The sequence below is a fragment of the Ammodytes marinus genome (genome assembly GCF_949987685.1).
Source record: "Ammodytes marinus genome assembly, chromosome: 8".
In the NCBI taxonomy this organism is placed as follows: Eukaryota; Metazoa; Chordata; class Actinopteri; order Uranoscopiformes; family Ammodytidae; genus Ammodytes; species Ammodytes marinus.
In genome coordinates, this window is record NC_137212.1 from 10,285,975 (window position 1) to 10,301,408 (window position 15,434).

The following is a 15,434-nucleotide window of genomic DNA, read 5'->3' on the forward strand; positions in this document are numbered from 1 at the left end:
ACACAACACATGAAACATATGTAATTGTGTGTAAAGGTTGTCATAGTATTTATCAGGAGGAGTAGGACATATAAATTAAATGACAAATAAATAAATGACATGTATTTGTATTCAATTACATTTTTATTTTGCATCGTGGACAAAGTAAACGTTTTTAAATGTGGAAAAAGCTAACTGATACACTTTTTTAGACACAAAATATGCTAAATATGGTATTGTGTGTATATGTTGTCATAGTATTTATCAGGAAGAGTATGACTGAATGAAAAATAAATAAATTACATGTATTTTTATTTTATCATACCTTATTTTGAAGGCTGTATCTGGAACGGAAAGCCGGAAATAGTCACGTGATACAGGAAACGGTCTCTGCAGTCGAGCTGCTGTAAACTGTAAGTTATCATCTTTCTGTATGATATTTCTTTACTTAACCCTCAAGGATAATGTCTTGGTAACTATGGTATGACATGTGATAGTGTAAGCTGTTTCGAAGATTAAATGACAGCCACTGTTGACGCTTCCGACGTAAGGAATAGCTTAGCTTAGCCTAAGAAGCTAACGTTAGGTGTCAGACTTGTAAACAAAGGAGGTTAAGCTTTCTCTAAATTCACTATTGTGATGTTTCGTATTAGTCTTTTGGATAGTAATGATGGTCCATGATAGAAGCAACAGCTGACAGATGTGCATAATGATGTTACCGAACTCCTTTGACATTACTATCAATTTAAAGATGCTGTTGCGTTGATTGTGAAGCAGGAGACAATTCATCACGTATTCCTGTCAATTAATGTCTTCTACTATATTCGGCTTGTTAGTGCCACAACAAGCACCACGTATGTTTTAATCTAGCCGTGATCACTGGTTTAACTGCTTTATTCGCAAACGTACCGTCGAGTGCCTACATCTCTGTCTTTCTTCTTCTATATTTTTGTTTGTCTCAAATTAGTGACTCATATAGAGTTTAGTATACAGTCAGTGCTAAATAAATAAATATGCTGTCATGCAGAAGCATTTCTATTTACATAGTCCAGTAACACATATCAATGTGTACAATCTGAACAGCATACAACACTGTCTGCCCTGAGTGACCATCTCAGTGTTTTCGGGCAAAAGTGTTTGAAGCAAACAAGCTCTGTTGAACCCACTGTACAGTACACTGCCTGTCTAGCATCAAATGGTAGGTAGGACCTCCGCATGAGAACAACTGCTGTAGTTGGTTACTCATTACAAGTCCAGTAGGCAATGGGCATGATTTATCTAATCTCCTAACTTCTGTAAACATTGTGGTATCCATTCCAATAAAATAAATTAAGTAAATGCCTAATAACACAGAAATAGTGGACTCTTTAAAGACAAAGCAGGGCTCTAGAGTCTAGACCAAAGGCAGGAGTGCCTACATACATTATTTTTTGAATCTGCCTCATGAGCGCAGGTATCGCAAGACACCAGAGTATATGCAGATTATCTCAAAATGACATTTATCGGCTCGATGAATCAGTCTATCTATCACTACATTTAAGTGCTTGTTTATTGAAAACGAATATAGTCGCTGGAACCAGTTATAATGTGATCTCAGCTTCTTTTGTTTTTTAATGATAAATCAAGCCTAACGTTCCTCTCATATCTACAGCATGGTTTCAGCTGTCCATGCACTATACAGATGTTTCCCAGTAGGTCTTAAGGTTAAAATATTACTTACTTAAAAGACCTTACGTCTTCCCTATATGGTGATATTGTTTAAGCCTCATTAAGTGCAGTGTTTTCCAACAGAACTGAGACTAAGCCTTTATAATACCCTCCTCTTGTGTACTTTTGTCCAATATTGTTCTAACACACTTTCTCTAAGTAGGCTTTCTTTGGGGAAACTGTACCCGACTGTGTGTGTTTGTTCAACTGATTGATTATATGAGAGAGTGAATGAGAGTAAGTGATTGACAAGTCGGTTGTCATTGAGCTCCTCCATCATTTGTGTTGACATCCACGCCTACGTCAAGTCCTCGGAGTCTTTCAGCCTGCAGAGCTCTGTGTGTGTCTCCCTCTCCTCTCCACAGTCAGTACTGCTTAGCTGGGGGTAGGGAGGGGGGGGGGGCAAAGCTACACTGCTCCATTTCCTGCAACCCCCCTCCCTATCCCCTCCTCCTCTTGAGGCTCTAATTGAAAAATTTGGGTGGCCCTGCTTGTTTGTTTTGGTGGAATGTGGTGGGTTGTATTTTTTGAGGCTTTTCCTCAGTGCCGCTGCTCCGTAGAGCTCAGGGTGAGTGAGCGGCGGGGGTCAGACCCAGAGAGCCTTGTTTGTGAAGCAGCACTCTGCAGTCTGACACACCTGGTGGTAGAGCCTCTGACAGGCACGCTGGGACACTGCTATTCGCCCTGTGGTTTCTTTGACGCAGACACAGACAGTCAGACAGACAGACAGACAGACAGACAGACAGACAGACAGACAGACAGACAGACAGACAGAGGTTCGGGCTGGGAAAACAATAGGTTTACAGCAAAGCTCCAAGAGACGAGATCAATGATAGAGACGGCTTATTCAGTGTGTGGACCATTGCAAGAGGCAGACGTATTGAAACAATTTGTTGATTAATACAGTGACATAAAATGAATCCATCCATGATCAGTTCAGTTTAAGTCAGTCTCAATTACAGGGACTTGGGTGGTTTATGTTGTGTTATGTGACAATAAACTGATTATTTAGGGTTTTAGATTGTTTTTTGATTGTATTTGATTGACAGACAAGATGATGTCCTAGATCAGACATGATCACTATTTTCTTATATTTCTTAGACCTAAGATGAGAATTAAAATAATTGTGAATTACAGCTGGTTAATTATTTAGTGAATTCCAGGGCTGTAACCAACAACAATTTTGGCATTTCCAATTGTGAACATTTGCTGCTTTTCTCAGTTTTTTTATATTGTAGATTTAATACCTTTTAGGTTTTGGCATGTTAAACTAGCTTAGTCGGACGCCCTTATATTTAAATTACTTTTACTATTTTTTCTTAATTGATTACACCTATAGTATTAATCGAGTCAATTGTCAGAGAATTATTCTGCAACAATTACAATTTGTTGTTCATTGTTCTTATCTTTAATTCTCTATTCTTCTATGCTGGTAAATTTAATATTTTTGGGTGCTAAACCGTTTGCCCCCCAAAAAGATTTGGACGACTTCAATGGTCGTGTTACGAAAAAACGGGAGTTACGAAATTGTTGTGGGTATTTGTCAATGTTAGGGATGCACCGATCCACAATTTTTAGTTCCGATCCGATTCCGATATCTGGGTTTCGGATATCGGCCGATACCGATACTGTCCGATACGATATCATAATTGTTATACATTTTTTTGTTGGTGGTGATGTTATGTATAAGGCTAGGAAGGCTTAAGCAATTCTAATTTAAAAGATGAAGAAATATACACAAATGCATATAGGTTTATCTTAAAGGCAGACTATGCAATATTTTAATGAAAATATCAATTATAGAGTCACACAAAATAAATCCTTCTTAATGATCACTTGTGCCCCACTAGAATATGTGGTGGTCTGTTTGTCTGCACAGTCTTCCTCTCTCTGGCTGTATTTTACAAAGTAGAATGTGACACAGTGCAGAAGCCTCTCCACTTCCTTGACTTGGGTTAGCTTTGGTTAGATCACTGGCTAACAAACTGATATGTACTGTATGTCAAATTAGAAAGTGGTGTCCTCTCTCCCTCCACCGAATGTCGGCGCATGCTCGCACGACTCGTTCGCTCTTTCATAGTAAAAAAAAAAAAAAAAAAAAAAAATAATAATTTAATTTTTATTTTATTTTCTATATCGGAGCTGTCAGTCCGACATCCGATACGCAGATTTCGGCCATATCGGACCCGATACCGATACTGGATCGGATCGGCCCCATCCCTAGTCGATGTGTTAATACACTTTATTGATAGAACAAACACATAGGGAAAACAATTGGCAGATTTAGATGCAGGTCTATAAGAATGAACAAAAAAAATAAAAAATCAATTGATGAATTGATGACGAAAATATTAATAATAAGTAAAAGGGTTGATTTGTGTTAATATGCACAACATTGTTTGCCTAACTCATGATAGCATGTGACTGTGTGAGGATGGTTCTCACGCTGCTTTGTGTTTCTTATGTAAAAAGGCCGGAGGCAGCAGCAGTGTTGTAGCCAGGCTCCTGAGGGTTCAAATCTCTCCATTTCGCCATGTCATCGGGCAAAGCCGCCTGTCTCCAGTCTCCTAATCCTCCGAAAACATCTTCCTGCATTCGAAAGCCCATACTTCATATTTCTGTTTATTGCTCCAGGATTATTATATGGGAAATTGAGGGACTTGCCTTGGTTAGGGCCTAACTCTGAAAATCACTTGAGACTGACAAACAAACAAACAGACAGCCCCCAAAGATAATAAAGCCTGTGGGCAGACATCATTTGTGATGGTCGGATAGTGCAGCCTGTAGGCAGGCACACACACACACATCACTATTACTCTGTCCTGTCTCTCTGTCACGAAAGACTCTCCCTATTAAAAACGCAGGGACCGGCCTGCATTGCATGGGAGAAGAAGCTGAGTCACTGTGGAACAACTCAGTGACTGGATCGCTGACCGTAGTATAGCATCTGTCTTCAAACAGAAACCTGCACAGTTCCACGTTATTTAAGATCCATTTATTTGAAACATGATAGCCTTTTTTTTGGAGTTGATCAGCGCTCCATAGCTCGCTCCACATCTTAGAGGCACGTCGTTGCGGTGTTGGCTTGGGTGTGAGAGAACACTGTGGAGTTGTTCAGGTCTGTGTGATCAGACCCACTCATCTCAAGCTGGCTGATGTTTGGCCCGCTCTGTCCATTCAGAGAGGAGGCAACTTTGATGGAATCTGGTGTTTGTGTAATGTGTAAAAAATGTGTGTGTGTGTGTGTCTGAGTCGTGGGGTGTGGGAGGTTCTGAGATGTTTTTGATGGGAGACGGTGGGGGTAATGGGGTGATGAACTGTCTAAATGGGTCCCTTTGTGCCCCCCTAAACTCATTACACACTCTCTCTCTCTCCCTCTCACTCACTCACTCACTCACTCACTCACTCATTCACTCACTCACTCACTCACTCACTCACTCACACACACACACACACACACACACACACACACACCTTGATCATTTTAGATTTTTATCCAGAAATATTTTGATTCATATTATGGTTATTTTCATATATTTATTTTACAATTGACCAATTCATTTTGTTCCATGTATGAAATGTCAGAACATTACAAAAACACCAGTTTTTTTTTTACACACTCAATTTTGTTTGACCAACACAACTTTGCCGTACAACTGGGAAAAGCCGAAAATCCTTAGTGGAGAAGAAAATGTTTGGCATTATTTACTTTTTAAATAAATGTCACTAGTTATAATGTTGATTAATAGTCTGTCCATTAAGTCATTGGTTAAGCAACTACTCGTTTCAGTTTTAGATCATTCAAGTCAGGTTATTGTTACTTGACATTTAGTGGAATCATATTTCTTATGAGAATTAATTTTTTTAGCAAAATTCTCTCAATCGACACAATTATATTATTGTATACGTAATATATTTATTTTTTGACATTGGGACATTAATTAAATCCATGAAAGTCAATCTTTATTGTCTCTTGTATTCTTAGTTTAATGAATTAATCACAACCTACTACCAATTGAAAAGGATTTATATGGAAAATGTTGTGGCGTATTTACTGTAAATGGTCTTTGCTGCGGACCAGTTGATCATGGTGAGATTAATACAAACACTTGTGTTGTATGCCAGCTATGTGCCAGTAATCAAAAGCATCAAGCTTCTATTGTGTATGCTGAAAATAGTAGCTGAGATCATGAGAGGGTTTTCTACAGCGTATTTGCTGTGTGCGGCCCTCGTCTTTCCTCACACCAGTAGCAGGGGGAAATAAAGTCCAAATCCTGATCTGGAAAACTTGGTGTCTACATGACACTGCCTTGTCACTTTTTCCTCTTTTTTTTTCAATATTTTTTTTAAAGGTGGAGTCAGCAATTCTGGAGAATGCTTGTTGTCAAAATCAGTGAATATCTCCTTGCAGTCCGCTTACCTCTACGTACTGTGTGTGCGCTGAAACAAACCTAGCACTGTAAATAGACAGGCATGTTGATATCTATGATGGGCCCCCTTTGTTTATATACCCATTGTTTACATACCAGTTTACAAAGTCTAGGCTGTGTACCACTGGATGTTAACACTGGATTTTATTTTCAGCACACACAGTACGGACAGGTAGCTAAATGTGAGGAGATATTCACATATTTTTACAATAAGGTGTTCTCCAGAATCACTGACTCCACCTTTAACTGAACTCAAAATGAATCCATCGCTGCCATCTACCCAGATCATTGTGCACGGCATTTTTTGGGTGCAGTGCAGTGTGTGTGGAAATGAAATGGTCTCATGTTACGAACAAATTTGTTTGGAGCTTTAATGGAAATGTGTCTGCGTACTCCAGCACAAAGCCAAGAGAGGCTTTTGACTGCACGCTGTTTTGCTGCAAGAGCCCCAGCCTCAGACTTCCACAGCCTACCACACCGATTAGAGCCAAGCCCGCTGTTTGTCAGTCAGCCTGAGTGAGAGAGAGAACAGAGACAGAGATAGAGAGACACAGAGAGAGAGAGAGAGAGATAGAGAGATCTGGTTGTGTGTTGTCGTTGATTTATTTTTAGCCCTTCACAGTACGACATGGCTTGACACATGTTGGAAGTATAGGTGGGGTATGTCGTCTTATGGGGGATCCCCTGATGCCCCCTAGAGGTTAATACCTTTATCCCTCTTGTGGAAAATGTTGTAGCTTCAGAAACAATTCTTTTGTTTTCCTCTTCATACTTTACGGACAAGTTCATTCATTTTCAGTCTGTATGAAGTTATAGTTTCTGTTACCTAGCTAGCTTACAGGATATTTCTGATGGTGTGTTACATAAGTTTGCAAGAAGAGTCCCCCCTTTAGTGTGTGCGTGTGTGTGCGTGTGTGTGCGTGTGTGTGCGTGTGTGTGTGTGCGTGTGTGTGCGTGTGTGCGTGTGTGTGTGTGTGTGTGTGTGTACGCTGGTGTTATAGAGAGGGGTCTGGGCAGTGTTCCCGTGTCCATGCACAGCCCCCAGAGTAAAGTAAACACAGCGGCTCTTTTCTCATCCCAGCCGTCAGCAGGCTCTCCCTAGGCCCGCGCCAGAGACCACACACCCAGACCACACACACATACACATACACATACATACATACACACACACACACACACACACACACACTGCCCAGACCTCTCCGCAGATCCTTCCACATACTCTCATACGCACAGACCACACAACACCAGCTCGGGCCCCTCGCACGCAACCTAGCTGAGCTGTCATTCTGCCCAGCGTGTGAGTGTGTGTGTGTGTGTGAGGGGGAGGGGGGGGGGGGGCAGGCTATCTGTGTGTTTGTGCACGTGTATTTCCAAGATGAGGGGGGGGGGGGTGCAGGATAGTCTAGAAACACTCCTGGAAGCAGAATCATAATCTTACTACGAAATAAAGATCCCAGTCCTCTGCCTTTCGCCGCTCCCCACTCCTCTAAACATATGGGATTGATGAAGGCTACACGGAGCTCTTGTTTTAGGCCTGTGTTAACCTCCTATCTCCTGCATGTCGGATCCATAGCCCCTCCATTTCCTCTGACAGGCAGCAGCAACAACCTGGGCTAAATCCCCATTGGACAGTTATTTTGTTAACGCCAGGATGTTGGCGACGATGGGGGGTGGGGAGGGGTGCTGTAGCAGGTTCCTATACCCTTGGAGCTTTCTAGGTCAAGATGTGTTGCTGTCCAGCTGGGGTTTTTGTTGTGTCATCATCATGTGCCTAAATACATCTCTCAATATGAAGCAGTCCTACACTAACCATGACCTCATTGTTAATAAAATAATTGAATTAACACGTCGTCTCTGACAGTGTTGACCAAGTCTGAACATTTAATAGGCATCATGAAAGTCGACTTTATGGCAGAACAGTTGCATTTGATTGCGCAGGTGTACCCAATAAAGTGACTGCGGAGCGAAAAGCAATAATACGTTTGTAATGTTTATGTGAACTCACCATGTCTAATGAGATGGTTGTACTCGCACATGGCGCTGCCGCCTGAAGTATGCCACTTCACATGTGGGGTTGGGGTACAGTTTGCAATTATGTTATTCATCCATCAAAGAATGACTTGATTAATGGGTAAATTGTTTGGTCTATAAAATGTAAAGAACATTGTGAAATATGTCCAACTCCAAATCAGTCCAAGGTGATGTCTTTATATGTCTTGTTTCTCTCTTCAGACACAATGCAGAGATAAAGTGGCTAAAGCAGCATTTTCTTTTATTGTTTGATGACCATGACATTTTATTTTTTTGTTTTTAAACGAGTTTTTAATGAATTGAATTTATATTAGTAGGCTGTACTATTTACTATTAAAGAAAAACAATAACTTTTTTTTTGGCAATTTTAATGTGACCTGTTGTGGGTTAAAATAATGAAGTTACAGCCCTGGTGAATAGCTCCTGATTGGTGAACTCGCTGCATCAGGGTTTGACATTTTGATTTCCTTTTTACAGGAAAGTCTCTTGAACCACTAGACTAATCAGTGTCGTGCTGTGTCAGTTTTGATTTCCTTGATATCGGTAGCCCTCCTCCCCCATGTTTGCTCCTGGAATTCTTCTTGCACCTCAGTTGTACGCCTACACCTAATTAGTGACTGTATAACTGTGCAAAAGGTTACCGCCATTGAACTCGCTGCAGGTCCGAGTGTCTAGATCGGTCGGGCCTTTTTGTCAGACCTGGCAGTCATTTATTAGCATTAGCTAGCATCTGTAGTCCTGCTGAAATACATCCTTTCATTTTTTTCAACATTTGGAATCTTTCCATCTCTTCCTTTGCTCAGACCCAACCTGAACTGATTTGCATGGGTGCTCCTCGGTTGGTACCCTAATCTGTGTGCTGTATTGTGTGGGCTTATGTGGAATGATTGGGGAGGCCAGGTTTATTTATTCTTCGCTGTAAGGTTTACATTCTTCCTTTCCTCCCTGCTCTCTGTCTGCTCCTTCATTCTTGGCTCCCCCTCTCTATTTTTCCTATTATCTGAGAGATAACTGCTGCAATGCATACATTGTTTGGAGACCTACCGGGTGGGGAAATGAACACACGTTGCCAGCCAAATGCGGCTCGTATTTTGCTGTCCCCCAGTCAATTCTTAAAACCTTAATGTCCGTCTGGTGATTAACATTCTTACCATATTCATATTTGTAGAGGGTGGTGGGTTAACAATGATATACAGTACGGTTCAAGGTGACAAGGCACGCTTTACTGCAGATGTGTTTCGTTTAACAACTGGGAAATGTTTGTCTATTTTTCTTGGAGCAGTAAACACGCCTATTATATATCTTATAATTTTAGAAGAAGCTTTCACCAGGACTTTGATTTTTTTTTGTTTTTATTGTACTCTGCAGTCTTCACTTAAATGAACTAGGAACAATTAAAATGGTTGTTAAAACTCCTGATTCAATTTCTGTTAATGCGCCAATTTCTTGACACCCTGACCTGTTTAGTGGCGATTGCTTGAATATGAGCTTTTGTTCGTGTGTGTGGAGTTATTTGACCTGTGTGATACTGACCGTGTCTTTTCTCCAGTCCAGGTGGTGATTGAGCCAGTGTGTTGCTGTCTCCCCCCCCCCGGCCACCATGTCTCGTGCCCGTCAGCCCCCGCTGGTCACGGGCATCTCGCCCAAAGAGGGAGCGGCCTGGACCAAAGTCACCATCCGCGGAGAGAACCTGGGCACGGGCCCAGCCGACCTCATCGGTAAGACATCTTACAACCACACCACTAACCACACACGCAGCTCTGTCTCGGTATAAAATGCCGTAGTCTCCACATGTTTGTTTAATTGTTTTAAAATGAATTTCTGTTCAGCAATATTGATTCGTCAATATTCATCCTTCACATGGCTCCACTTGATAATTTTCCCTTCTTCCTGTCTTCATAAAATATGTTATGTTGGTATATAAATAACTATATCAAGATATATAGAGTGTATATATTTTTACATGAGCACACAGATTATGTAATTAATACTGATTTTATTTATTGCAAAAAATCATTCTTGGGTGATGTTTATTTTTATTTTGTATATCTCTCTGTGGTGTGTGTGTGTGTGTGTGTGTGTGTGTGTGTTTGTTTGTGTGCTTAATTCTGGCCATTTACCCTCGGTTCGGGTATGTAGAGTATTAACTGATTTTATTAACGTATCTATCAACAAACCATAGCGACCCCCTTTTTTAAACAGGCTGGTGTAGTGTTTGTTTTCGTTTAAATGATACGTAAGTGGACATGACGCCCGACCCCTTTCCTCCCGTTCAAATTATGAATTTCATCACTTTTTCACTATTCAGGTTTTACTTTTAAGAAAAAAGTTTTTTTTAAGTTAAGTAGAAAGAACTATGTTTAAGCAACTTGTTTTTATATATATATATATGCAAGTAAAAATGTACTTTTCATTTAAAGTGGCTGGTGTTACTTTTACATGTTTCTTCATAAATTGAGGCATTTTGCTTCTTAAGTAAAATTAATTTAAATCATGTACCGTAACATGCAATTATGACGAGAGATTTTTTTATACATGAAAACATCTGAACAAATTGCATTGTTCTGAATATCACACTTCAGCTCCTTATTCTTTCCAATGTCTCCTGTCCCCCACTACTTTGGTTTGAGCGGAGGAGGGGAGAGGGGGAATGCAGCAGGCCGGTGGACTCACTCACTACTCCACGCTTGGCATGCTGCGCTAGGCCCGTAATACGGGTCTATTTCTGACCATGAAACGTCCCTGGGGCCAGGAATTACACAATTAGATATGCACAAATGTGTGCGAGTGCTTATGTATTCAAACAAAGTGGCCAGCGGAGAACAGAGGCAGGAAATGGGGCTCTAATGGGCATATTATTCAAGGTTTTATGGGCTATTTGTTGATCGGCTTTCACAGGCTTTTATGATGTTTGATTATACACACGTGAAGCTTTCCGAATCCCCCCGCCTGGAAAAGTCAAATCACAGTCATCCCTGTCTGTCTTCTAGTGTCCAAATAGTTTCCCTTAAGAGGGTTCTAAAAGGAGGGGGACAGATGTAGGGGCAGAGTGCTCGACGGGACAATAATGATCCACTTAGCACTGAAGTGACACAGGTTAGCTTAAAGGAGCTGAGTGAGAGGGAGGAAGGAAGGTCACGGCCACCCACGCCCATGTTGACCCCAACTTGAGCTTTGACCCGTGGTGATAGTTTGACTAAACTCGCTGATGGACGCCAATTCTGTCTTGAGTGAGCCCTCTTGTTACTCTGTGTGTGTGTGTGTGTGTGTGTGTGTGTGTGTGTGTGTGTGTGTGTGTGTGTGTGTGTGTGTGTGTGTGTGTGTGTGTGTGTGTGTGTGTGTGTGTGTGTGTGTGTGTGTGTGTGTGTGTGTGTGTGTGTGTGTGTGTGTGTATCTCTCAGCCTTTTCACCTTTTCCGTCTCTCTTTCTGTCTTCCGTGTCAGGACTGTCAATCTGCGGCCACAACTGCCTGCTGACGGCCGAGTGGATGTCGGCCAGTAAGATAGTGTGCCGCGTGGGTCCTGCCAAAGACGACAAGGGAGAGATCATCGTCACCACCAAGTCCGGAGGCCTGGGCACCTCCACCGTCTCATTCAAACTGATCAGGCCAGAGAGGATTGGTAAGACTCACCAGACAATTCTTTTTTTAAATGTATTCACTGATCCAGGCCAATACGTTGCAACAGGGGGAATCTGATGATGATCATTCTTTAATCTCCGTTTTAACTTTCTTATTTTTCTGGATTCGTCTCTTAAATGTTTAGTCTGTTAAAATGTCAACAGCAAAAAAAGAAAAAGAGTGAAAAGTGCATATCACAAGTTCCAAGAGCTCAAGGTGATGTCTTGACATTGTTCCTTTCTTTCCAAGCAGTAACTCAAAGCCAAAGTATACACTCAAATGACAATGATAGAAAGCAGAGACGAGCGGGAAATCCTCAATCTCAAAAGGCCAAAAGCAGTATCTTCTGCATGGTAAACAATGACGACAAACAGATGAATCGATTATCAAGAGAGCTGCTGAATAATTTACAGATCAGCAGCAGCCAAGTCAAGGGAAGTTTATAAAGCCCAACATTACAAGGTTGTCCCAGAAGGCCCTTTATGCTTGCAGTAGTGATTCAGATAATAATAATAAAATATAAAAATATATTTTCGGGATAAAGTAATAGGAGAAGCATTTGGAAGAGCAGCAGAGCAGAGATCTGTAGCCTGCTAAAGAGCTCCACGGTTTACGACTTTAAAAACCAAACATTCAAATAGACACAAACCTCTCTTCCTTTTTTATGACGCAAATTATTTTGTATTTACAGTCGATTTCTCTATGCCGCATACAGGTTGCAAATCTGTCAATCTGTTTTTTTTTTTGAAATGGCCCGTGTTTCCTTTTTGCATTTGTTTTCGTGAGTTGCAGAAAAACAAACGCAACACATAATTCTTAATTGTTTATTACAACGCATGGGAACATCATTAAAATATGAAGCATGAATCAATTGATGAATGTTTTTTTTCGGTCATATATTATAGGGTACAAACGTAACAAGTTGCGTGAATGTGCTACTGAAAAAAAAAAATCCACATACATGTTTACATCAATTCATTTCCAACAAATTAGAATTCACACAATCATTGACAAAAAAAAGGTATAGGCTTATTTTGACCATCCTGTAATTCATTTAATAAGCAAGAGAATCCATTGCAACAAAAAGAGAAAAATAATTATTCAGTTTTGCAGTTGTATACAGTTTTGTAATCCCTAATTATTTTACATTTGAGCTTTTTTTTTATAACTCAACATAGAGGCGCACACAGAAGTCAATAACAGTAAATGGTGTCTTTTTGTACGTGTACAGAGAGTGTAGTTCTCACATCTGGGATGTGTTGTGGAGCTCAGTGACGTGTGTCATGCCCCTGCCCTGTCCTGCAGGTATCCTGGACCAGTCTGCTGTGTGGGTGGATGAGATGAACTACTACGACTTGAGGACCGACCGCAACAAAGGCATCTCCCCCCTCTCCCTGAGACCCAGCAATCCACTGGGCATCGACATAGACAAGTAGGAGAAACACACCAAATACACACAATCACACCGCCGTAAACACGCGCGCTCTACTTATTGAGTCATGGTTTACATCCCTTAAACAGAAACAAACTCTCCCCATATGCAGGCGTTTGAAATATTGTGCCAACACAGCAATGGCTGAACAGCCTCTAACCGCTGCTCACAGGGAGTGGAAACAGAATCATTTTGTATAAAGCAGAGAGGACGACGAAAGAAAGGCATTTGGAAAGAACTAAAGCGGCGACCCACACACGTTTGTATACCGCCTGAGAGAAGGCAGCGTGGTGGTGCTGCCTCCCACGCGCCCTGGCAGGGGAGTGCAGGAGTTGTGATATGTAGTTTGTGTTGTCAGGTCCTGGCATTTCTAGCTTAGTGTTTGTTTGGTTTAGAGGGGCCGGGGGCAAGTGACCGCTCGTGGCCAGAGACGAGACCCCAATAAACAGACCGTACCACTCACTCTTCTCCCAGGGATGCATTAAACATTCCTAAAAAAGTCCACACACAATTCTCTTTGACACTAATACATGGACACACTGTCATCTGTGTGCATTAACGCATATACATGTTGATCTGACATAGGAAGAGTTTCAAAATGAAATACTCCTCTAAGCATTTAATCTGACGAGTTGTTTGTTAGTGGAAGAGCATCACTCTTTGTATGGTGATGTCACTCCATGGTTATTCAGCTGTAGCTGTTTGCACCAGCTGTTTGTTACATCATACTTGGCCTAGATATAGCGTAAGTGTTTAAATGTGCAGTATGTAAAGTCACTAGGTTAAAACAGGTCACACCATACAAGCTCCTTTATACATACAGTAAAGCTCAGGTGTAACTAAACATTTCCATATGATTTACTATAAGGTGTTACCAGCTGACAAAGCTAGATTGCTACAAAAACACAATATGTCACCTGCCTAAATTTAATAGGGGTGATATGGACAACATATATTTGACATGGCATCCATTAAAGGTGAAGTGAGCACCTTCATTCATACAGTGATCACTTATATAGTGTGCGCGTTTCATAAAGCCGATCTCTGTCACTCGCTCTGCATGTAATGGGCAAATAAACTTTTCGGGGATCCCGAAACTGGTATCCAATCAGAACGCTACAAACCGACACCCGTCTCAGTGCCGGTGCACGTGCAGAGCGACAGATGAGTGAATGTGTATGCGCCTACAATGGCGGAGCAGGTAAAAATCCTTCCCAATGTCTGTTTTGATAGTTTTTATCATGGTTTATCACACTTATGGATCTGAGATGATGCTAGATAACTTGCTGCTTGAAGACTGCAGTGCACTAATGTGGGGACGAGGGAGGGGACTGCTAACTGCAGTCAGTGACAGGAAGTTAGCTAAACTGACCATTCCGCTTACTGAACCTTTAAAGCTTTAAATCATAACCCACAAAATAACAGTGTGACTCAAATTACGAAATTATATTGCAAAAAAAATTGCACACAATAAGGTCACGAAAAACATGTATTTCTCCACCTATACCAGATGTACATATGGAGAATAGAACAAATGCAAACAATATAATCGAGCAATACTCGTCACCATGCAAAAGATGCATATATTGCTTGCTTCAGACAAAGTGCAGTAGCACAATATCTTTTTCAGGGAAGAGATTCCTAGAGTTTTAACGCTGCAACCCAATTTATTTTAGTGAAACACTACAAGCAAGAAGTTACTAAGAACTTCAATTTACTCAAAAACATGTATAGGTGGCATGTGCAACCCAGTCCAGGTTTTAAGAGGAAAGGGTCTTATCTGGTCTAAGATTGGAGGGCAACTAGACTGTCTTTAGGAGGCATCTTACTGTTTGATGGAGTGTTCCCTTACATACATACTCAAATACTTTTTTAAATTTGTCATAATTTGTTTTGTTTGTGAGTTCAACGACACAGAGAAATAATGAAAGGCTTAAAAAAGAAACCCAAAAAAGTACAAAAGAACAATCGCTGCTCTCTTACTCTATTCTTAACCATTGCAATTTCTCTATCTTCAGTATAATATTCAGTGACCAAAATATTGAATATACAGTGCATGTGTGTTCGTAATTGCATACTGTATATGTGCTTAAATATTGAGGACAGTTGAACTTTCACTCAGTTGTGCTATAGTTTCCTTTTGAACATTGCAACAACACTGCAGAAGTAATATGAGGTCATACACATGCATGATTGTGTGTATGTGTCTTTGGTTTAGTGTGTGCATACGTCA

At 40.9% G+C, this 15,434-nt stretch overlaps 1 protein-coding gene across 2 annotated transcripts in view; it reads left to right on the forward strand.

Annotated features, from left to right (window-relative positions):
• The first annotated feature begins 341 nt into the window (after positions 1 to 341).
• The window catches only part of exoc2 (exocyst complex component 2), a 47,020-nt gene continuing 31,927 nt past the window's right edge, over positions 342 to 15,434 (forward strand). Inside the window, exons 1-4 of one of the 2 annotated variants that reach the window (XM_080033074.1) lie at positions 342 to 392; positions 9,700 to 9,868; positions 11,594 to 11,770; positions 13,075 to 13,201. In XM_080033074.1, the coding sequence (XP_079889200.1) occupies positions 9,751 to 9,868; positions 11,594 to 11,770; positions 13,075 to 13,201 (422 nt within the window). In that variant the 5' untranslated portion in view covers positions 342 to 392; positions 9,700 to 9,750. The remainder of the gene's footprint in view (positions 393 to 9,699; positions 9,869 to 11,593; positions 11,771 to 13,074; positions 13,202 to 15,434) is intronic. The other variant, XM_080033075.1, reaches the window with a different exon arrangement.